This window comes from Liolophura sinensis, chromosome 6 (assembly GCF_032854445.1).
Source record: "Liolophura sinensis isolate JHLJ2023 chromosome 6, CUHK_Ljap_v2, whole genome shotgun sequence".
Classification (NCBI taxonomy): Eukaryota; Metazoa; Mollusca; class Polyplacophora; order Chitonida; family Chitonidae; genus Liolophura; species Liolophura sinensis.
Genome location: NC_088300.1, coordinates 73,207,999 through 73,230,547, shown reverse-complemented (window position 1 = coordinate 73,230,547; position 22,549 = coordinate 73,207,999). Strand labels below are relative to the sequence as shown.

General features: G+C 39.9%; 2 protein-coding genes across 10 annotated transcripts in view; both read left to right on the top strand.

Annotated features, from left to right (window-relative positions):
* LOC135467777 (lymphocyte cytosolic protein 2-like) overlaps positions 1-8,623 on the top strand; it is a 78,306-nt gene extending 69,683 nt beyond the window's left edge. For 2 of the 6 annotated variants that reach the window (XM_064745617.1, XM_064745618.1), the window contains 9 exons: positions 817-899; positions 1,676-1,889; positions 2,670-2,701; positions 2,978-3,011; positions 3,213-3,512; positions 4,225-4,271; positions 5,132-5,212; positions 6,168-6,314; positions 6,677-8,623. In XM_064745617.1, the coding sequence (XP_064601687.1) occupies positions 817-899; positions 1,676-1,889; positions 2,670-2,701; positions 2,978-3,011; positions 3,213-3,512; positions 4,225-4,271; positions 5,132-5,212; positions 6,168-6,314; positions 6,677-6,784 (1,046 nt within the window). In that variant the 3' untranslated portion in view covers positions 6,785-8,623. The remainder of the gene's footprint in view (positions 1-816; positions 900-1,675; positions 1,890-2,669; positions 2,702-2,977; positions 3,012-3,212; positions 3,513-4,224; positions 4,272-5,131; positions 5,213-6,167; positions 6,315-6,676) is intronic. The other 4 variants (XM_064745619.1, XM_064745620.1, XM_064745621.1 and 1 more) reach the window with 2 other exon arrangements.
* Positions 8,624-13,314: 4,691 nt separating this feature from the next.
* LOC135468169 (dual adapter for phosphotyrosine and 3-phosphotyrosine and 3-phosphoinositide-like) lies at positions 13,315-18,517 on the top strand. Of its 4 annotated transcripts, none has more exons than XM_064746260.1 (4): positions 13,315-13,558; positions 16,664-16,744; positions 17,488-17,631; positions 18,393-18,517. In XM_064746260.1, the coding sequence occupies exons 1-4, from the start codon at positions 13,550-13,552 to the stop codon at positions 18,498-18,500; spliced, it is 342 nt and encodes a 113-aa protein (XP_064602330.1). In that variant the 5' UTR covers positions 13,315-13,549; the 3' UTR covers positions 18,501-18,517. The 4 variants fall into 4 exon arrangements, with proteins under 4 accessions (XP_064602330.1, XP_064602328.1, XP_064602327.1 ...); XM_064746258.1 differs by lacking the exon at positions 13,315-13,558 and adding an exon at positions 15,554-15,826; XM_064746257.1 differs by lacking the exon at positions 13,315-13,558 and adding an exon at positions 15,554-15,835.
* The last annotated feature ends 4,032 nt before the right edge of the window (positions 18,518-22,549 follow it).

The window sequence follows — 22,549 nt, the reverse complement described above, 5'->3', positions numbered from 1 at the left end:
TCTTTGTTATTTAGAAACTGCTGACTACTAAGATGAATGACAAAAAATTTATTTGAAGAGGTGAATGGGGTTTGGTCCAAGACAGCATGCAACTGAGTGACATAATTTGTGATGCCGTTGACTATTACACAGCTTGTAAATCAACTGATTTTGCGTCTTTGATGGTCCGTATTAAAATGACACAGACCTGTCTCACAAAACTTTGTGAAATGGCCCTTTGGCCACACATAACTAAATGAATGTTAATTTCAAAATAGCAACTTGTTTGACAAGGCAATAAAGTTCTCAAGATGGCTGCCTTGACTCACACCAGCCATTTGTGCAGTATTGTCATTTTGTTCTTCATGTTATCTCATTTCATTAATCTCATTAAAATAATAAAGTTTGGTAGTTTTTAGAAACTTGAGGATCTTACTTTCGATTGAAATATGTCTTAGCCTTCTCGCCTCTACCACCAGAACAGAAGCTTAAAGATTGAAAACCAGTCACAATGCGTTAAAATTTATGTTTATTATAGTATAATTTATGCTTTGTTATTATTGTTTTTTCTGTGTTGGAAGAACTGCTAGATCTTAGAAAAATCTAGGACTGTCTCGTATATTTCTGTCATCAGCACCAATCAGGTGACACTGTTGTATTAGCCATGACGTGTCTGTCTTGAGTTGTGAAACTGTTTATTTACAGTGGACACTACTTAGTTTCCTTCATCTTAATAATGTCACAGTATACATTTTTTTGGGGGGAGAGAAAGCTGATTAAGGAAAATCATTCAAGAAAATTGCACAAATGAATTGAACTTGTTGTGTGTGTTTACAGCTTATAGACGAGTTTCTCCAGTGGCTGTGAGGGCGCCCAAACACCACACACGCAAGTCACTGCCGCCTGAGCCCCCAGCCCAGGTAAGTGTATATGTATACACACATACTGAATCATAAGTGTATTACAACTTACATGTAGTCTAACAAAAGGCCTGATGATTGTATTTAAATCATTGCAGCACCAATTTTTGTATCAAATCAAAAAAGAGGGTGAATAAAAGAGCAGGTATATAACGTAAAATTTAGTGAATTTCACTGAAGACATTTCCAGCTAACAGAGATATGTACATTTGAAATAACTCCAATTCTTGACTTGGGTTTCTTTAAAGAGAAAGATAGCTTAAAAAAAGGTAATGCTCTACAGACAGTCCATTGAAAACTATAGGTGACAAACTCTATTATTATTATTATTTTTTTTTTGCTTGAAAGAGAGAAGCATTAAATTTTAATTTTGTTGTGGGCTTTATGAACCCACAAAGAGTTCTCAGATATCAAGGTTTTCACGACATTAAACACAGCTTTTAGTGGCTGTTAGTGTGGACAAGTAAAAGATTACTTAAATAGTATTCAGAAAAATTTCTTCCAGATGAATATAAAGAAGAAAAGGTGATATAGCGTTCAGTGCATACCCAACCAGTGGCAATATTGTCCATAACGCTCTTTAAGGAAAAAATACAAAAGAAATAAAATCAGTTTTGCTCATAGTTTTCATTTGTCTGTCTCATGAACCTTCCTTCTTCTCTTAACATTGTTTCACTTGAAAAAAAGAAAGTTGATTGCCCAGGCCTTCAAGGCATTAAGATTGCAGTGGGCAGTCAGTCAGTCTGTTGATCATCATGGCTGTGTTTGTCCACCAGGAGACATATGAGGACCCACATCAAGAGTACAGCGATGAGCCAGAGGATTACGAAGAGCCAATTGACTTCCCCTCATCACGGAAACCCCTACCCTACACACCCACACACCACCATACACCCACACACCGCCATCCACATGCTCCACCAGGCAAACAGTCCCCTCCCAGACCACCTAGCAAACTCCCACCCAGGGTACCGCGACGACCCAAACTAGGTAAGCTCTCAAAACAAGGGACAAGGCTTCTTAGCAACATCTCATCAAGATTTTCACAGTGCTGCATGTTTGGAAAAATACTACATGTCGGTTTATTTTTTTTAGTACATGTACTTTGTGTAACTGGCATGCTGTAATATAACAGAGTTCGTGACTATAACAACAACAACGCTCGAGTCACACCTCTCAACTCTGATTGGCCCTCCTCTGCTTGACATCTGCTGAGGCAGTCACAGGGGGTTTGTCACGTCTCCACATGACACGTTCCTCAAGTTGCTCCCACTGTTCGTGGGGCCTTTGTAATAAGCAGTCTATTATGTTGGTGTGTCGCTTTCACTGTCTGGTACGTGTTGAAGACCAGTTGTCTTCCACCAATAGGTGGGACCAACAGTTCGTCAGTAACTCGCCAAAGTTTGTTTTAATTACGCAAGGATCTCCTCCGCATGATATTGAGTGTATATAAACGAAAACTTCATGAAAATCACATTTAGCAACAATGAAATAAATAAATTTTCTCCGAGTATGGCTTAGGTTAGATATCAGAGTGGTTCAATAGTCTCAGTATATACTTGTGAAGGTGTATTTGAACCTAATTACTGTGTCAGGATGAGGAAGGTGTATATTGTGATCATGTTTGTGTATGAAACAAAGAACAAACAAAAGTGGGTGGCTTGTTCCGAAGTACAGGACACATTAATCAGATATAGAAATATTGCCAGGCCAGTATTATACAACATATGAACGAGCAAAATCTACAATGTTTTTTCTTATTTTTTCCAGAAGAAACCTATGAAATTGAAGATGACATGCATGTAAGTTTATTTCTCCTTTGGTTTTTCTTTTATGCCCAGTCATACCTTAATTTTGCATGTAGCTCAGCAGATATGTATACCCACTTTGTTTCATGCTGAAAGCTTCCTTAAGTTGATTTCCTTGAAAAGCGTATCATGTGATATGTGTGTGTAGGAGGGAGAGTAATTCTGAAAATGTGATAATCAGTGACTAAACTTTGTTAAAAGACGATTGAATTTATGCTAAGTATGTTAGTGAGCTCATATTTGTATCATTTTTTCATTTTCTGTAAGCAGGAATGGGATGAAGATTATGAAAAACCGGAAAAAGGTATTTTTTTGTTCATTTTATTCTGTTAAATAAATATGTTCTTTATGATGCAAATGTAAGAAACATATGTTATTTTCAATTCAATGATTGAATAGAAATAAGTACACTTCAGATACTGTTTTTATGCTTCTCGTTACAGGTAGCATTTACATTGAGCTTATTTTTTATTGTGCTTACCTCTGTCCTTTGATCTTCTTTCAGGACTGGTGCCTCCAGGTGCAAATCGTAGTGAAATCATTTCCACCTCAGGAAAGTTAAAACCCTCAAATATTGCCCAAAGAAATTATCCAAGAGTAGAAATTCCACAGGTTGTGGGGTCATTGGTGGACCAGGCTGGTAACGATGTCCTTCTGCGTCCGAGTCAGCTGAAGGAGAGACAAACCAAAGCACCAAGTCATCACCCCAGGTCTGAGTCTACATCGGAGAAACCACCAGAAATCCCAGTATCAAACAAAATGTTTAGCAAACCTGTGACCAAACCTCACATAAATCGTTCAACAGGTTAGTATGGGACAGCTGAGCTGTGATCTACTGTGACATTTTGGTTGTTATAGATGTACGTAATAGGGCTATGGAGGTATATGTTACATCTGTTAGATGCCATTAAGTGTGACCCTTCAGGCTAGCGTCACACTAGACTCAGTGGTTGAGGTAACTAAGGCAAGACCAATTTTATTCTTTTGTGTTCCCGGTGAGCTGACACTAACAATCCAAAAAAAGAGAAGAAAAAATTACAATTGTGAATCAATTATTTTATTTTGTGCTATCTTTTAAGGATTTTCAGTCACATAACAAGTAAACAGGTCAAATTGCTAGACATTTCCCGTCGATTAGGTGTTTTTATTTCATTTTATTTAATTATTTAATCTAAACAAAAATTAGAATGGGTATGACCTAAGGGAGATTAATTGATGGTGAGTACATGATAGATACATGCATATGCATACTGTGGCTATTTTGTGGAACCCAGAACCCAGTTCTTTCTGTGACATATTATAAATCTATCTTCTAACATGTAAACTGCTTGATTTAGCCTATTGAGATTAGTTTCGTGATTTGCTGTGTTTTAAACAAGAAAAGCATCAAGTGATCTGTCGTATTGTATATGGACTTCTGATGGTATTCAGACGTACAAATATAGCATGCTGACTGAAAATTGTGTATAAACTTTAGAACTGTGTATTGACTATATAACTGCATGTTTTATTTCTAGGGTTACCTGGAAGAAGTTTGCCCAAGCCACCAGAAGACCAAGAAATGGCAAGTATTTCACCCATTTTTTCTGCGTAATCAAAGAGAAACATACATGTATTAAAATGTATATAAACTTCTTTCTGCTTTTTTTTTTGGGCAGTACCAATATATCTGCAGAACTGATTCTCTGAAGTTGGTTAACTTTTTGTTTCTGCTAGGTGAAAAAGGAGCCTATTGAAATTGAGTGCCATTGCCTTTAAATTATGCCCCTTTTGGGATATGAGATCAGCTTTTTATGTCAACACTACATTTGAAGATTTGCTTCACTTAAAGGGCTCTCAGTTGGAAGATAGGGGCCTATGTGGCCAAATGGTTAGAATGCTAGGGCCTATCCTCCCACAATAATACTGGCCACCATTGTATAAGTGAAATATTTTGAGTAGGGCATAATACATGAATCAAATAAATAAATAAATAAATAAACAATAGGATGAATATTTGTATTTCAACCATCAACACCAAGCCTGATGGCATTGTCTCTTAATATTCCCTCTGCCAGGATAGGGTTTTCTTTAGATCTGAGACTCTTGTTAATTATTGTGAAAAATCTACATTCCAACTGACACTGAAGTTTTGTGACACTTTAGGATGATAAATCCACAGCTCAGAAACATGTGAGGATGTTGGTGGTGATGTTTGAAGAGTTATGGTCAAGTTTTTACCCTTGTAGTATCATTGTGGACTTAACAGAGAGACACCATCATCATATCTGTGCAATCAAAGAAAAATATTCTCTGACTGACTCGTCATCATATGACTGAAAAATTGTTAAGTACAATGTTAAACCCCAAGCACTCTTTGAGTGACATGATTGAAACTTTGAGCAATGGGAGGTTGTTGTTGAATGTTGTTTTGCATGGTTACAGGAGGGTCTGTATAGTTACACATGGTACCATGGTGACCTTACAAGGGATGCAGCCACAGAAAAACTCACAGCCAGAGCCCAGGTAAGCCTTTCTGATTTTTATGGGCTCTGAACCTCTGATAAGTTTAAGAACTTGTGTTAACGTGAAGTTCTAAGGATAAACAGTATTACCTTTACCCACAGTCTGTGGCTTAAAAGAAAAGACAACTCTTGACCAAGTGTATACAGGCATCAACAAAGTTCTCAACAAAAAGTTTAAAAAGCATACCTGTTTATTTTGTGATGTTGCTCAGCCGAGATATGGTAGTTTACCTTAGCCAAAATCACACATACGAAGTGACACCACGTTATCAGTTTTGTCCAATCAGGTGCAAGTTATTTCTGTGACCCATGGAAACGTCTGTTTCGGCTTACATCACCCTCTATCCTGTTTGTACTTTAACACTATGTGCGTGGGGTAAAACTGAGATGACATCAGTGTTTCTGGTTGCTCAAATATGGCGTATCCCTAAGAATTCCTAATTAAAGATTTCTAGAGTTAGCAAGCACATCAGAAAAAAATGCCTGTGATGGTTTATGTCTGTTTTCACCATACTTCCTGAATAAATTGGGGTATATTACTTGTTGTACTTCCTTTTGAAACAATATGTCAGTGGGAGATGAATTGTAACATACATACTGTTTCTTGTAGTAGCCGATCTCAGTGGATTGTTGAGCAGAAACAGCTGAATGATGGATGAGGAAATACATAGAACCACTGAACTATTATTTCTTACAATGGAAAGAAAGCTCAGATTTCCTAATTCCTAATTGTGCACTAAAAGTAGCCTGATGGTGTGTCAGAGATGAAGACCTGGCTGGCTTTACCACACCACCATGGCCACAAGATGTGTTTGTCTCAGTATATTCATGACCACAGGTCACAGCCTTTTACTATGGGTTAGCGTGGTGTATGAACTGAAGGAGACCCCTCTCGCATCAACAGCATTTGTACAGAGTCAAGGATATTCACTTGTTCTGTGTTTTTGTCTTTACAGAATGGTATGTTTTTGGTGAGGAAAAGCACAAAAACTGGTTCTCCATATGCATTGTCTTTGTTTTATGGAACTCGTGTCTATAATCTGAATATTCGACTTCGAGCAGACAATAAATATGCATTAGGAACTCCAAAACAAGATGAAAAGGTAAGGTTCAAATCTACTCATATTTATGTGTTACATTGGAGTTTTTAAAGCTTGTAAAAAAACTAAATACTCAATTTCACCTAAAGATTGGTTTGTAAAGTACGCTTGCAGAAGCACATAAAGGCGGTAAAATGTTACTTTCTGTGTCAGTACTTTATGCACTATGATAACACTTGTGATAAAAAGTAATCTTACTCCACCAAAAACCTCTTGAGTGGCCCTCTAAGGTGTATGAATCAATCAGAATGAAGGAAAATTTGTCACTTGAAAAAAAGCTGAAAGTTGGTAAACATGCATTAGAATGCAATGACTGAATGGTTAGTAATAATTTGTGCTGCTATTTTTTGCTTCCTCTTTTTCAGTCTTTCACTGGTGTTCCTCCTCTTATCAGCTATTTCCAGAGCAACATGTTGGTACTTGGTGGAGACACTTCAACTCAAACCAACCTCCTAAATGCTTTGCCCAAATAATCTTCACTTTGTGACTTTCGCAACTCTTGCTCAACATAATTAGCATTACTTATCGCTTGACCAAGCATTGTGGCAGGTCATGGAAAACGTGGGTTGGACAGGAGGAGGCTCAGAACACTTTGATCTCTGGAAACCTTCGTCTGTAGGCCGTCTTATGTTCTCATTAATGGGTATTAATGGTGCAACTCATACGCTGGTCAGTTAGGAAGATTACAAGAGTATGGCATTAATAGTGAACAGCTTGAATCCCAATGTGCAGAAGGTACGGTGCGTGGTAATCATTGGTAATAGTTACCTGAGGTTGCCTGGAAGAGCAGCACAACATCTGTGGTTTGTTTAACAGCATTGGATGGGAATATAGATTGTCAGTGGTCCTGGATACAGAGCGGCCAAGGGCATTCAGGGTACAACGTTTCAGTGACTACAAGCATCACTTAAGTACCCTCATTAAACAGTCTCTGAATCAGAGATGCGGACAGCAGCACCTTGCACCATATGTGTACCGTGACTGCGGTAAAGTACAAACACCTTGATCATGGAAAAGCGTAAGAAATAAATGAGCCTTAACTCATAGAGTTTGTTTGAGGTGATTTACCGATAGTTGCTGTGACATCAAGTATTCCTGTGATGCGAGGAAAAAACATTCCAGTGTTCTGAGTGGGCCTCTAGGCTCCTGTGAGGGTTTAATTATGGAAACGTGGGTTTTAGTGAAGTGTTCACAAAATACTTTGACAAACAAAATTGTCAACAATGAAAGCATATTAAAGATTGAGATACATGTATGAACGACTTTTGCTGAGAATTTGTTGTTTTCTACTGGATGTGTTTCTCAGTGTCTTGACCCCATTTGATTGTTGGGAAAGGACGAAAGCCTTGAGAGCTGTTCAGACGAATGTTATTGATGAGTCAAGCTTGATCATGTTTACTCACTTATATCACAAGACATGTAAATGCTATGTCCAGATTCATGTAGACTGTGAAGAAAAATTGCCATGAGTGCCTTTGCATTAAGTGATACTTTAAACTTTTTTCATAATACATATAGGCGTAAATCTGCTCTTTACAGATTCTCAATTGTTGAGGTTTCAGAAATTTTGTGTTACACGTACTTCTGACATGAATGTATGTACTGTCGTTTCAGTCACATAGAGATAATGCTGTCAGTTAAGATAGAACAGATCAGTTGCAAAGCTGCTTTTCAGCCTCATTTTTCTCTTATCATTCCATTTTGGATAAGTTATTTGCTGTATATAAGAAATATTCCAGAACTTCCTCAGTGTCTGCTGACCCAAGTCTTTTTTTTTTTTTATTAATGAAAGAACATGGTTTGGTTCTTGACAATGTTACATCGTTGTAGAACAAATGTTTTGTTACTTATTCAATTGGAAACAATGTCAAATACTAAAGTGAGCTGTCATTTGCTAAATTTTTGGTTTAGAAATAATGGTTGTGGATTGTTGTTCTATGAAGAGTCATGCATTATTGGAAGTTTCTGTTTATACATAAAGGGTATAAAGTGTATCAAGAAACATGAAAAAATGTATCCACAAGCTTTGGATTTGCTTAATATAAACTATAAGTGATATTTATATGTTGTCTTGTTCTGCAATGGTATTAAATACTTGATTCGGAAAACTCAAAGTTTGTTATCAGTGTTTTAGAAAGCTGTTCTGAACAATGTCCATTGCGTTTAAAGAAAAAAAAATCAAAAGTGTTTTTCTATGCATAAATCATAAAGCCTATTAAGCATTGTTGATAAAATAAAGCTAACAGTTATTTGAACAATATAAATGTTATTAGTTGTTCATGTTCTTTTGTTGATGTTGATGCACAAGGGTATCCACACTCCTGATTTCATGATTAGCCCACATTGTCGCTAGAAGTGAATGGTAAGTGTCCCATAAACCCTGTGCATAGGGGACCAGGGGGATGCCTAGTTCAATACCAAAATACCAGGTTTTAATATGCAGTTATCCAATTTGAAGGACTACTACATATAGAGTGAAATCATACTATTGACAACAGTGTGATACATGTAGGCAGCAAATGGTCACGCATAATCCTGGTTTATGCAGGAACACGCACTACAGTGTTCTGCGGTGAGAGGAGGTGAATGGCTAGGCATATCAACTGGGGAAATCTGGCCTTTGTCTGTTTACCTCAACTAGAGGTTTATTGAAGTTCAATTACAATTGCACGATGCAAGTTGATATGGTCAGGTTTCCTTTGACCAGCCCAGATAGCACAGTTGGTAGAGCGTCCGCTTCGGGACCGGCAGATCCAGGATCAATCCTTGATCGAGTCACACCTAAGACTTTAAAAGAGGAAGTTGTAACTTCCTCGCTTGGCGTTCAGCATGAAGGGGATAGTGCAACGACTGGTTGACCCGTATCAGTATAAAGGCTCGGGCGGGGCAGCTTACTTGCCTTTGGTAAGTCGTCTCAGTGAAGCAGCACTAAATAAAAGAGCAGTGGAAATCCGTCCTGCAAGAAGGAGGCATGTTACAAGTAGTTGCACCCTAATGATTCCTTCGTCGTCATATGACTGAAAAATTGTTGAGTACGACGTTAAACCCCAAGCACTCACTCACTCACTCACTCACTCCAGGTTTGCTTTGATCTTAGTCTGACAATCAGGGCCCTCCGTGGCTCAGTTGGTTGGCGCGCTAGCATAGTGTAATGATCCAGGAGTCTCACCAATGCGGTCGCTGTGAGTTCAAGTCCAGCTCATGCTGGCTTCCTCTCTGGCCGTACGTGGGAAGGTCTTGCAGCAACCTGCAGATGGTCGTGGGTTTCCCCCGGGATCTGCCCGGTTTCCACCCACCATAATGCTGGCCGCTGTCGTATAAGTGAAATATTCTTGAGTACAGCGTAAAACATCAATCAAATAAATAAATAAATAAATAGTCTGACAATCCAGATTTGTCAAGATGTAGAGTTTCTTTGCAGACAGTGTTAGGTTGCCTTTGTTCTTTGGTCTGACCAACTTTAATTGGTAAAGTTACAGAGGTACCATTTGAACAGTGTCAGGTTTCTTTAGTTCTTTGGTTTAACCAACAGTATTTGGTAAAATTACAGAGATTCTCTTTGGACAATGTCAAGTTTCCTTTGTTCTGTCCTCTAACAGTATTTGGTCAAGCTACGGAGGTTCCATATGGACTATGTCTGATTTCCTTTGTTCTTTTCTCTAACCAACAGTTTTTGGTAAAGTTAAGGAGGTTCTATTTGAACCATGTCAAGTTTTCTTTGTTCCTTCCTCTAACAAACAGTATTTGGTAAAGTTATGGAGGTTCCATATGGACTATGTCTGATTTCTTTAGTTCTTTGGTTTAACCAACAGTACATGTATTTGGTCAAATTACAAAGGTTCTGTTTGGACAGTGCCTGGTTTCCTTTGTCCTTTTGTTTAATCAACAGGGTTGGTCACGTTGTGAAGGTACTGTGGGGACAATGCCAGGTTGCCCTTTTTGTCCTTTTTCTCTTACCAGCAGTATTTGGTCAAGCTTTGGATTTTCTATTTGGACAGTGTCAGCTTTCCTTGGTTCATTGGTTTGACCAACATTGTTAAGGGTAAGACTATGGGTCAAGATGTAGCACATGGCCAGGTAACCGCTACAGTTAAGGGTAAGGTTGTGGGACAGGATGTAGTGATTCCGCCTGCACATGGCCAGGTTACTGTTAAGGGTAAGACTATGGGTCAAGATGTAGCACATGACCAGGTAACCGCTACAGTTAAGGGTTAGGTTATGGGTCAAGATGTAGCACATGACCAGGTAACCGCTACAGTTAAGGGTAAGGTTGTGGGACAGGATGTAGTGATTCCGCCTGCACATGGCCAGGTTACTGTTAAGGGTAAGACTATGGGTCAAGATGTAGCACATGACCAGGTAACCGCTACAGTTAAGGGTTAGGTTATGGGTCAAGATGTAGCACATGACCAGGTAACCGCTACAGTTAAGGGTAAGACTATGGGTCGAGATGTAGTGATTTCATTTCAACATGGCCAGGTTGCCGCCACTGTAAAGGGTAATATACTGTCTCTCCACGAGATTGATGAGGTTAGGTAACCCCTTGACTCCTCACACGTCACTGAGAGAAACACAAGAACTCCATAATACAGTTTCATATTGTCCTAGCAGTTTCCAGATGCGTTTACATGATGAGCGTATGAAGGATGCATGATGCGCGATAAAAAGCTGTAACAGAGGATAACAGAATGACACAATTGCATGTCAGTTTCCAAGAAAATAATGTAAGAGACTCATATGTGGGTGTAATAAGCAAGAGTAGTCTCCCATGGACCGTTAACTAAAAAACGTTTTCTCAGTACGAGTAGTTTCCCTTTTTTTTATAAAGTTGCGCATGACATCTATGACAATAACCGTTATATATTTAGAATAATTGCCTTCATCTCCCGACTTGCGTTTAACTTAAGACATGTATGAAATATAAACAAAAGACTTTACAAAGAACTATGTGATTAAATGAACACAAATGATAACTTTACTGAAGGTAATTCACGGGATAAAAAAATCACTGCGAAGCACAAATTTACACAATCAAAAAACACACCATCTTATGTAATTTAGAGAAAATCGAAATGTAAATAACGTCAAAATGAACAGTTTAGCCACAAACACTCACACCGTGCATGGCTGCGGGGACAGGGCTCAGCGTTCAAAGCCAACAGTTCCATGGGTGTGGCCGAATCCAGTGTTGGATGATGGACGGACGACCTGGAGGGCCTCAACAAACATGGACACATATAATAGTGTTAAAAACTGTAACATTTTACAGAAGAGGTAAGGTATAACACAAGATGTAGTGATTGCTTGTACATGGCCAGGTTATCTTTGCTCTTAAGGATAAGGTTATGGCCCAAGAAGTAATGACTCCGCCTGTACATGGCCAAGTAACTGCTGCTGTAAAGGGTAAGAGATGTAGTGACTCCGCCTGTACATGGTCAAGTAACTGCTGCTGTAAAGGGTAAGAGATGTAGTGACTCCGCCTGTACATGGTCAAGTAACTGCTGCTGTAAAGGGTAAGAGATGTAGTGACTCCGTCTGTACATGGCCAAGTAACTGCTGCTGTAAAGGGTAAGAGATGTAGTGACTCCGCCTGTACATGGCCAATTAACTGCTGCTGTAAAGGGTGAGGGATGTAGTGACTCCGCCTGAACATGGGTCAAGTAACTGCTGCTGTAAAGGGTAAGAGATGTAGTGACACTGCCTGTACATGGCCAAGTAACTGCTGCTGTAAAGGGTAAGAGATGTAGTGACTCCGCCTGTACATGGTCATGTAACTGCTGCTGTAAAGGGTAAGAGATGCAGTGCCTACGCATGTACATGGTCAAGTAAATGCTGCTGTAAAGGGTAAGAGATGTAGTGACTCCGCCTGAACATGGTCAAGTAACTGCTGCTGTAAAGGGTAAGAGATGTAGTGACTCCGCGTGAACGTGGTCATGTAACTGCTGCTGTAAAAGGGTAAGAGATGTAGTGACTCCGCCTGTACATGGCCAAGTAACTGCTGCTGTAAAGGGTAAGAGATGTAGTGACTCCGCCTATACATGGTCAAGTAACTGCTGTTGTAAAGGGTAAGAGATGTTTCTCCGCCTGTACATGGCCAAGTAACTGCTGCTGTAAAGGGTAAGAGATGTAGTGACTCCGCCTGTACATGGGCAAGTAACTGCTGCTGTAAAGGGTAAGAGATGTTGTTTCTCCGCCTGTACATGGCCAAGTAACTGCTGTTGTAAAGGGTAAGAGATGTAGCGACCCCGTTTGTACATGGCCAAGTAACTGCTGCTGTAAAGGGTAAGAGATGTAGTGACTCCGCCTGAACGTGGTCAAGTAACTGCTGCTGTAAAGGGTAAGAGATGTTTCTCTGCCTGTACATGGCCAAGTAACTGCTGCTGTAAAGGTGAAGAGATGTAGTGACTCCATTTGTGCATGGCCAAGTAACTGCTGCTGTAAAGGGTAAGAGATGTAGTGACTCCGCTTGTATATGATCAAGTAACTGCTTCTGTAAAGGGTAAGAGATGTAGTGACTCCGCCTGAAACATGGACAAGTAACTGCTGCTGTAAAGGGTAAGAGATGTAGTGACTCTGCCTGTACATGGTCAAGTAAATGCTGCTGTAAAGGGTAAGGGATGTAGTGACTCCGCCTGAACGTGGTCAAGTAACTGCTGCTGTAAAGGGTAAGAGGTGTTTCTCCGCCTGTACATGGCCAAGTAACTGCTGCTGTAAAGGTTAAGAGATGTAGTGACCCCGTTTGTACATGGCCAAGTAACTGCTGATGTAAAGGGTAAGAGATGTAGTGACTACGCATGCACATGGCCAAGTAACGGCTGCTGTAAAGGGTAAGAGATGTAGTGACTCCGCATGCACATGGCCAAGTAACTGTTGCTTTAAAGGGTACGAGATGTAGTGACTCCGCCTGAACATGGTCAAGTAACTGTTGCTTTAAAGGGTACGAGATGTAGTGACTCCGCTTGTACATGGCCAAGCTATCTTTGCTGTTAAAGTTATATTTGTCTTCGTTATAGTAAGTTTGAAGGGCATGGAAAGTTATTGTTGAATGAGCAGTTAAGCGATTTGCTTCGCTAGGGCTAGCGTCGGTTGGAAAATTACTGTGATTAATGTTTTAGGCTATATCATTGTACCGTATAGAGATCGTACATTGAAAACTGTGCTTTTTACAGCACGTCAGGGAGCAGTCTTGTGATTATAGTGTAGTCTCCAGGACTCTGGGATGACAGTCACATACAGAAATGGCCAAGGTGAGACCTCCTGGTCCTTATAGGGTGTCTTCATTGTATTAGTACTGGGGATGGAGTGTTGAAGGGGAGAAGTTTTGAGGGCAGGGGGTCCGCTATTGTGTGTGTATATACGGAACTGAGTATTGTTACAACCCAAACTGCCTGTATTATAAAGAGATGGCTTGTTCGAAATACACGACAGTTTAGCCGCACAAAAAAGTAACCAAAACCAGCAGATTTCATTTTACAACAATTTATTAGCTTTAACAAGAACTGACAATAAGATTTTTACAAATGCTAAAGTACTTAAGTTTAACAAGAAAGGATAGCAGTATCTATACAAATACTAAATTACTTACATGTACAACGGTGTCAAGTCCAAACGGACGCATATATTCCACAATATGTACCACACAGGCATAAATGCTCAGAGGCAAATTCACAAGAGGGAAAATCCACAGTATAACTGAGTGTATGACGAAATGTACACAACATTCCACAGACAGGGTCCGTGTACTAATAAGCACTGTGTATACAAGAGCACGAATCAAATATACAAGCTCAGACTGAACAAGTGCTCGGTGGACATAGGATATAACAAAGCCAGAGGCTATAAAGACACCAAAATTCAGCACAAAAGGCCTACACACAGCGAAAGCATCCAAACACTCTCAATAACTCTCCTTTCTCCCTGACCTGTTTTCATAGGTCTTATATAGACTGGTGGAATTTTCTAGAATAAGAAAATTCTTAAACACTTGTTGTAAACAAACAGGCCCCGAACTGAGCGTACTCTGGAACATTCTAAGGCAGATGCAGACAGAAGGGCGTGATCTCAACATATGTAAACAGTGGCAAGCTAAATGTTTAAGCTGACGGCAGTTGTGCACATAACAGTATGCATGGTGTATCCGACCTTATCCTTGGTATGCCAGCAGATCTGTATATGCTGAAGGATAGTCTCATACACATATATGAGTAAAATGAGTGTTTATGCACTGCTACTATAAGGAAATGTTTGGAAGAGAATAATGTATAATAGAATTCCTCTTAATCAAATACATTAAGATTAGTTACCATAGTGAAGGTTTGAAAGTAAGGGCGATCAGGCAATGCGCCCACAGATTAGAGAAGTATTATATTCACTTTCAGGTGTACAAGGTTATTCATTATTTGCTTCCTTGTGTGACTGAGGCAAAACGCTACAGGTTATCATAATATATGCACTGACATATCCCGAGTGGTGTGAAGTCGCGCTCGCACGCTGGGATCGTGGAGTTGATCCGTCAAATTCGACAAGTCGAATGGAAATACGACGTGTGCACTTTGTAGCATTCAACAAATGGCATCATCTGAAGACGGTTCATAAAAAAAAACTACATAGACTTACCCATTTTTCATTTCACGTGTCGAATTCGACAGGTCGCATTGTGTGAAAGCGGCTTTAAGCATTAGGCCTATTTTTCCATAAAAGGGGGCCTCTCGACGAATCGGTACGACAGATCCGCTTTATGTGAAAGCGGCTTTAAGTATTAGGCCTATTCATCAATAAAAGGTGACCTTAAAAGCTTGTCAAACTTTCGATTGTAGGCCTACCCCTATTGACATTTTAAGTTTATTATCTAGTACCCTGCAAAAGTGTTTTTGATTCTGCATACTGTTTTTGAAAGCTGTATTCCACGAGGCAGAAATGATATACCACAACTGTACAAATTAAGTCTCAGGCCGACATTGATCAAGGCTGGTTGCGTAGATCCATGTACAGTGTGTATGTCGCTGTACATGGATGCATGAACATGGCGTGGCAGCACAACTGCTGTGTAGAGCCTATGTATTCTCCCACTGAATTGAGCTCCCAGGGCCTCTAACGACGCCCCTCCCCCCTATAGTCATTAGACCAACGATTGGGTAAGCCACAGTCACGGGGATTCCCCTTCTTTCCCCCGCGAGCTAGAACGGTTACAATTTTGTCGCACATATATGCATGTCTAAACATCTGCCGTGTTTAGTGAGGCATATGTACAGGGGAACTTTACTCGAGTGCTTTGACTGGGATGAATGCACACGTACGAGCAGGCGTGTGTGAGCAAAACATTTTATATCACGTAAAATATGGTTATTGGAAAGGAGGGATCTTCGGATAGGTGGTTCTATTCGCTGTCAGATCCTCTGGCACCGTCGAGGTCGGTTGGTGGTATGGCGACCAGGGGGCCAGGGACCGAGGGTGGTCACCAGCCTGAATGCGTGTACGAAAATGAAATCTTTCAATCTGTGTCACCTAATCACCGAGTGAGTGATGTGAGTAGTTCACGATGGGAAGTTACAGGAAACTAACAAACTATAGGTTCTCTTTTGACCTGAGTTCCCGAGGAACTTGATATTAAGTCATGCCTATCATGAATGGAATACGCATGTGCCGTACATTCCACTGGCATGCGTTCATGGTATTGAGATATCAGTGCGAAACGTTATACACTTTGTGACATGCGGATTGAGCTTCCGGTTTCGAATAAGTGACGATATTGTAGAATAAAGTGCAAATATTTGGCAGTTTCCGAGATAAATGATAACAACGTTAGTGTTTTATTTACCAAGAAACTTAGAACATTCAATTTCCATTGCTTTATGCTTTACTGCAATGCATGAAAAACGATTTTTTTTGATAAGGCCTTAATTTCTTGAAAATCACGACACCTTCTCTACCTGAAAATTTGTAAGCTGGCGTTTGATAGAAGCATTTGTAAGAAGTTTCGATGTACATCTCTAGTTCACTAGTAGACAGTCAACAAAGCATTTTATGGCATTCAGTCAGTGTAAGTTACGCACACCCTCAACGCCTTGGAATATCACAGTATAGATGATCACAAACCACGGATATACAGAGGGAGATAAAATGTATTTGACACCAAAGTTTTCGTGATCATTATGGAATCATTTTGTCAAATTTCTCTAGAAGCTCATAACTTTATGCGAAGATTGCTATTTGGTACACATGTATAAGAATACGTTTAAAATGTTTTATCATCGTAAATTTCTCTTTTTTCCCCTACCTGATAATAAATTATACTTTAGTATACTTTAAGTATCTGATGTGTGAAATATTTCTGTTGCATGGTTTGTACTCAGCCGGAGATAAGCAGCTATGTATGGTTCCATGGTGATTTAAACAGAGAAGAATCCCAAGCAAAGTTGCTGAGTCGACATAAGGTACGATAATACGCGTGATTCCATGTGGTGCGCCGTGATTGATATAAACCCGGCCTTAATTCCAGGCGTGGGCTATTTCTTTTACAATTGTCCTCTATTTCTGTGTCGTTTTAAATGAAGGGCTGCTGGCCTACGTACAAATAATGTGCATTGTGTCCATGCATAGATCTAATTGTCAACATATCTAATTGTTATCTACATTAATATCGCCTTGTTTGGCCGTTTTTGTTACATAGATGCCTAGATGATAAAAATAAATATCCATACCTGCGGATGGTCGGGGGTGTTTCCACGCAGCCCAGCTTCCTCCCACCACAATCCTGCCTCCATCGTAATGGTGAAATGTTGAACATGAGTAAGGAGTAAAACTCCAATGAAATACTAGTAATTAAATAAATCTTATAAATACCCATGCGTCTGTTCTAATGTTTCATGTTTGTTCCGCTCTCCTCAGTTAATTCCAACTACAATTTATCTCGCCGCGATTTCCATATCGTCTACTGTCTTAACTCTGAGAATCACACTGCTGTTATTGTTTAAGAACTCTGGAACATCCTGATATTTTGATAATGATACAGAAATGAATTAACGTTGAAGTCTGAAGGTTTGACGGCTGTAGTAGATGTGGAAAGTAAGTGGTTAGATCCGGCACTCATACAGGCTTCCTCGAAACCCGAGGCTGTGATATGAGCGACAAATTTCCAAACTATTCTGAATTAAATGTTCGCCTTGAGCTGTTTCAGGATGGGATGTACGTTGTGAGAAACAGCTCGCACCAAAGCTTTAGATACTGTCTGTCTGTGTACTTCTCTACAAAAGTTTATCACATTCCCATTCGCATGGAAGACGGGATGTTTTCGTTAGGGGATAAACGCCATCATAACCCAGTGAGTGAACTTTGCATATTACACCGCGCACTATGCTCGCCATTTGTATACAAATATAAGCTTGCGAATAATGAGTAAATCAATGTGATTATTACTTTATAAGACAATCCTGTTGTTAAGATTGTTCCGTTGAAATCTTATTCAAAATTAACCATTATGGCTTCAACTTCTGAAACATTTAGAATCATAATTTTTTATGGATAAAACATAGAATAATACAGAATACCGTCAAATCTCTGCACCTATACTGTACGTGGACTCCTTGCACCTACGAGCACACGGTGTTTTAAGTGATATCTAAGCACACTGTGTTTTAAGTGATATCTAAGCATAACTCACGTAGGGCCTCCGTGGTTCAGTTGGTTAGCACGCTAGCGCAGCGTAATGACCCAGGAGTCTCTCACCAATGCGGTCGCTGTGAGTTCAAGTCCAGCTCATGCTGGCTTCTTCTCCGGCCGTACGTGGGAAGGTCTTCTAGCAACCTGAGGATGGTCGTGGGTTTCTCCGGGGCTATGCTCGGTTTCCTCCCACCATAATGCTGGACGCCGTCGTATAAGTGAAATATTCTTGAGTACGGCGTAAAAACACCAATCAATCAATCATTACTCATGTAGTTACATGAAGTGCCTTGTAAAGCAATGATTGTCACTCATCGACTTCTCAGTTGGCTAGTAGTATGGTTATATGTTCTCAGGATAACATGCATACATACGCCACTAATTACAGACTATGAGCTGATTTATATTTCCTTTGGTTTTCAGAACTTCAGTTGCGTGCCTGATTTAATAGCCCACTTCCAGCAGTTTCCGCTGTTCCTTAAACGGGACAAAAGTTTACAAACAAATTTGCTACTAGCCTTACCCAAGTGATTGCTTCCGGTGATTGCTTCCGGTGATGAGGACTTTACCAAGTGAAGACAACAAATCCAAACTGATCCAAACCGTTTGTGGATCAGAGAGTAGACCTATCATCATGAGTGAAATAGCATTCATCACGAGTACACCCGCGTACTCAAGACATCATGGGCATGGTGAACAAGCACTGAATTCGGTGTACAGGTGTCCATATGGGTCTCTCTGGAGAAGTGTACATAAATCTACCTGTTCAAGTGTAGGCCTACATAAATCTACCTGTTCATGTGTACATAAATCTATCTGTTCAAGTGTACATAAATCTATCTGCTCAGGTGTACATAAATCTACTTGTTCGGGTCTATATAACTATATATCTGTGTGCACAGGTGTGCATGGGTCTATCTTTTCCATACTCTGCACCTTGTGTATTATTCTGCACCATCACCCTGGTATTTCGCAGCTATCGAGTCACTACCAGGCTTATGACGACATAAGGTTTCTACTGCGTGTATATTAAATATTTCTGTATGTGTTTGGCCGTCTGCAGCTGCGTATGGATTACCGTTGACGATTCTGTTATATATAGTGTGGTGTATATATTTTCCTACTGTGTAACCTGTTTTGGATGATGGCGTAAATTAAATTGGAGAAAAGCAGTAGTTAGAAGTAACATTGTAGCATCTTCGCCAGCTGAATGCTTTAATTTGGTTATTGAGACTTACACTGACAGTCAGTGACTGTGTCAAACATGCATACTTAATCCAAAACACTGTTTGACAAGACCTGTTATAGGGTATAATTTCTTTGCGCATGTAGTGTTTCGTGTTGTCAAAGAGGAGAATACCTTTCTAGTCTGGAAATCATCTCAGACATGTATGTATGCCTGAACGCTTAGTTGTATTGTTGATATGAAGACGACAAGATGTTTGGACAGCCGTTTAGTACAGAATTAAGTCCGTACTTACATGTGCATATAGAGTCAAGTATGTTTATGCCGTATTCAAATGCGCAACACTACGCTCGCAGAATGCAATATACCAACTACATAAATAGAATTACTGTAGATAATATTTACACGTTTTACTGAAATTGTTCATTTGGAGAAATGAGTACATTTTATGTCAATAAAATCTTCCGTTGCTTTCACATAATTGACGTCTTAAAATTTTTTTCATGTTTAACGTCTTGTTTATTTATATACCGTTAATTTGGACTGCATGGTATTTTATTTATTTATTTTTTTTGATTGGTGTTTTACGCCGTACTCAAGAATATTTCACTAATACGACGGCGGCCAGCATTATGGTCGGTGGAAACCGACGACCATCCGCAGGCTGATGACAGAGCTTCCCACGTACGACCGGAGAGGAAGCCAGCATGAACTCACAGCGACCGCATTGGTGAGAGATCATTAAGCTGCGCTAGCGTGCTAACCAACTGAGCCACGAAGGCCTCAACTGCATCGTATGCTGTTTGTTTCTTGTTTAGTGCCCATATGTTACTTGTAATGGTAATATGTTTGTAAGGAATATGTGGTTACATGATGGATTTACATGGTTTACATTAACAGTTAGAATTGAACACTTACTGGGATTAATTGAGACTATGTTTTGTCGAATGAAATTGTTTTAAATTACATGGCGTTGTTCTAAGTTGAACCACGTTCCCAGTGTACAGATCAATGGCGGTGCACACATGCAGAGATAAACACACCAACATGCCTATATATATATATATATATATATATATATATATATATATATATATATATATATATACAGACTGGTGCTATTGGATTGCAGCATACCGTTATACACGTGGATATAATGAGCTGTACTTACTGAATACACCAAGCTCAAATAACACAGATTAGAAAATAAATGCCCCCCTCAACTCCCTACCCATCCCTATATGCCTCTGCTTATATAGTTTAAGTATTGTGTAGCCACATATGTTTATACAGTAAATGTGTGATTTTGTGTGTGTAGTTTTACAACTGGGACACGTTTTACGAAGCATTCGCCATTTGCGCCTAGCATAACTTTCATGACATCACATGTTGAAGACGTTCGGGATCGGTAGATCCAGGCTCAGTCCTTGATACAGTCACACCTAAGACCTTAAAAGAGGAAGTTACGCTTGGTGTTCAGCATGAAGCGGGTAGTGCAACGACTGGTTGACCCATATCAGTATAATGGCTCGGGCGGGGCGGCTTACTTGCCTTCGGTAAGGCGTCTCAGTGAAGCAGCATTAGATACAAGAGCGGTGGAAATCCGTCCTGCAACCAGGAGGCACATTGCATGCACACTAAGGATTCCGTCGTCGTCATATGACTGAAAAATTGTTAACAACGGCGTTAAACCCGAAGCACTCACTCACTCACTCAGAGTTATCGAGATACTTATGACATAGAAATGACCGTGTGCGGCTTCCACTGAGCTCCAGAGACCTTTATCAAGATACTATTGACACAGACATGACCGTGTGCTGTTGCCACTGAGCTCCAGGGACCTTTATTAAGATACTATTGACATAGCCATGACGGTGTGCTGTTGCCACTGAGCTCCAGAGACCTTTATCAAGATACTTATGACATAGACATGACCGTGTGCTGTTCCCACTGAGCTCCAGAGACCTTTATCAAGATACTTATGACATAGACATGACCGTGTGCCGTTTCCACTGAGCTCCAGAGACCTTTATCAAGATACTTATGACATAGACATGACCGTGTGCCGTTCCCACTGAGCTCCAGGGACCTTTATCAAGATACTTATGACATAGACATGACCGTGTGCTGTTTCCACTAAGCTCTAGAGACCTTTATCAAGATACTTATGACATAGACATGACCGTGTGCTGTTTCCACTGAGCTCCAGAGACCTTTATCAAGATACTAAGGACACAGACATAACCTTGTGCTGTTTCCATTGACATAGGCCTAGACATTTACATACATTGTTTCCTCTGAGCTCCGGAGACGTATAGCAAGACACCTTTGGCATACAGACATGTGCATGTATTCTTTCTGATGAGTTTCACAGACCTATAGCAAGATACTCTTGACATACACATTTACTTGTATTGGTAGACAAATGTTATATTGAATCTTAGATCACGAAATGGTTATAACAGCCTTAATTAGTGCTAATTAAGCAGGCCCAACAAACAGTGAGAACGGAGAAAATCAGCAAATTTTCTGTCCAAGGCCGCAACTGAACCCGTCTTATAGGACTGAAATACAAATCTCTTACCGACATGGTACCGGCCAGCTCTTCTTTATGGTTATGGCTGCCCGCGGAGATTGCAGAAGTATGGCGGTTATTTTGCGGCCTGCTGTTCTGAAGGGAGAGTCAGATGATTTCATGTCGAATCAACGAATGATCATGGCTATACGACATAACGTCATTTACATTGCAAATATATCACAGGGATGTTAATATTTCATTCCTAAATGTTAGGTAAACTTGTCGAATGATTAAATAGTCCCCAGAAAACCTAAAACTGGATAGAAAACAGGAGTGTAGAAACTGTTTGATGTTAGTTTTTGTAAGATCTGTACACCAAAGCTTTAGGATGTAGAAACTGTTTGATGTTAGTTTTTGTAAGATCTGTACACCAAAGCTTTAGGATGTAGAAACTGTTTGATGTTAGTTTTTGTAAGATCTGTACACCAAAGCTTTAGGATTCATTCCATACGTCCTTTGAAGTCAAACTCATTTTGGTCTTGGACATTATGCCGAAGTCTCGAAACTGTGCTATTGTAACCCATTTCCCAAAATGGTATATTACCGTGAAAGCGGCTGTCATTCCACAAGAATCATTTGTTCACGAGAACGCTTTCTTGCCTTTAACAAAACTGTTTTAACGTAATGTTCCTACATGTATATGTAGGTAGATAATTCCAAAAAGCAATACCAATGGATTCCATATGCGTGGGACACAAACGTCTGAACAATTGCTCGGTCAATCTGAGCAAAATATCACCTCAAAATACCCACCAATATCTCTTAGAAATGTTATAAAATACGGTCCACACAAAGGTGTAGGTGGCTGTCTCAGCA

Excerpts from the sequence above, each read along its gene's own strand:
- LOC135468169 (XM_064746257.1), top strand. The coding sequence starts at position 15,650 with ATGGTTATTGGAAAGGAGGGATCTTCGGATAGGTGGTTCTATTCGCTG. Across the intron at positions 15,836-16,663 it reads CTAATCACCGAGTGAGTGAT|CCGGAGATAAGCAGCTATGT; the intron begins GTGAGTAGTTCA and ends GTTTGTACTCAG. Across the intron at positions 16,745-17,487 it reads AGTTGCTGAGTCGACATAAG|GATGGGATGTACGTTGTGAG; the intron begins GTACGATAATAC and ends GAGCTGTTTCAG.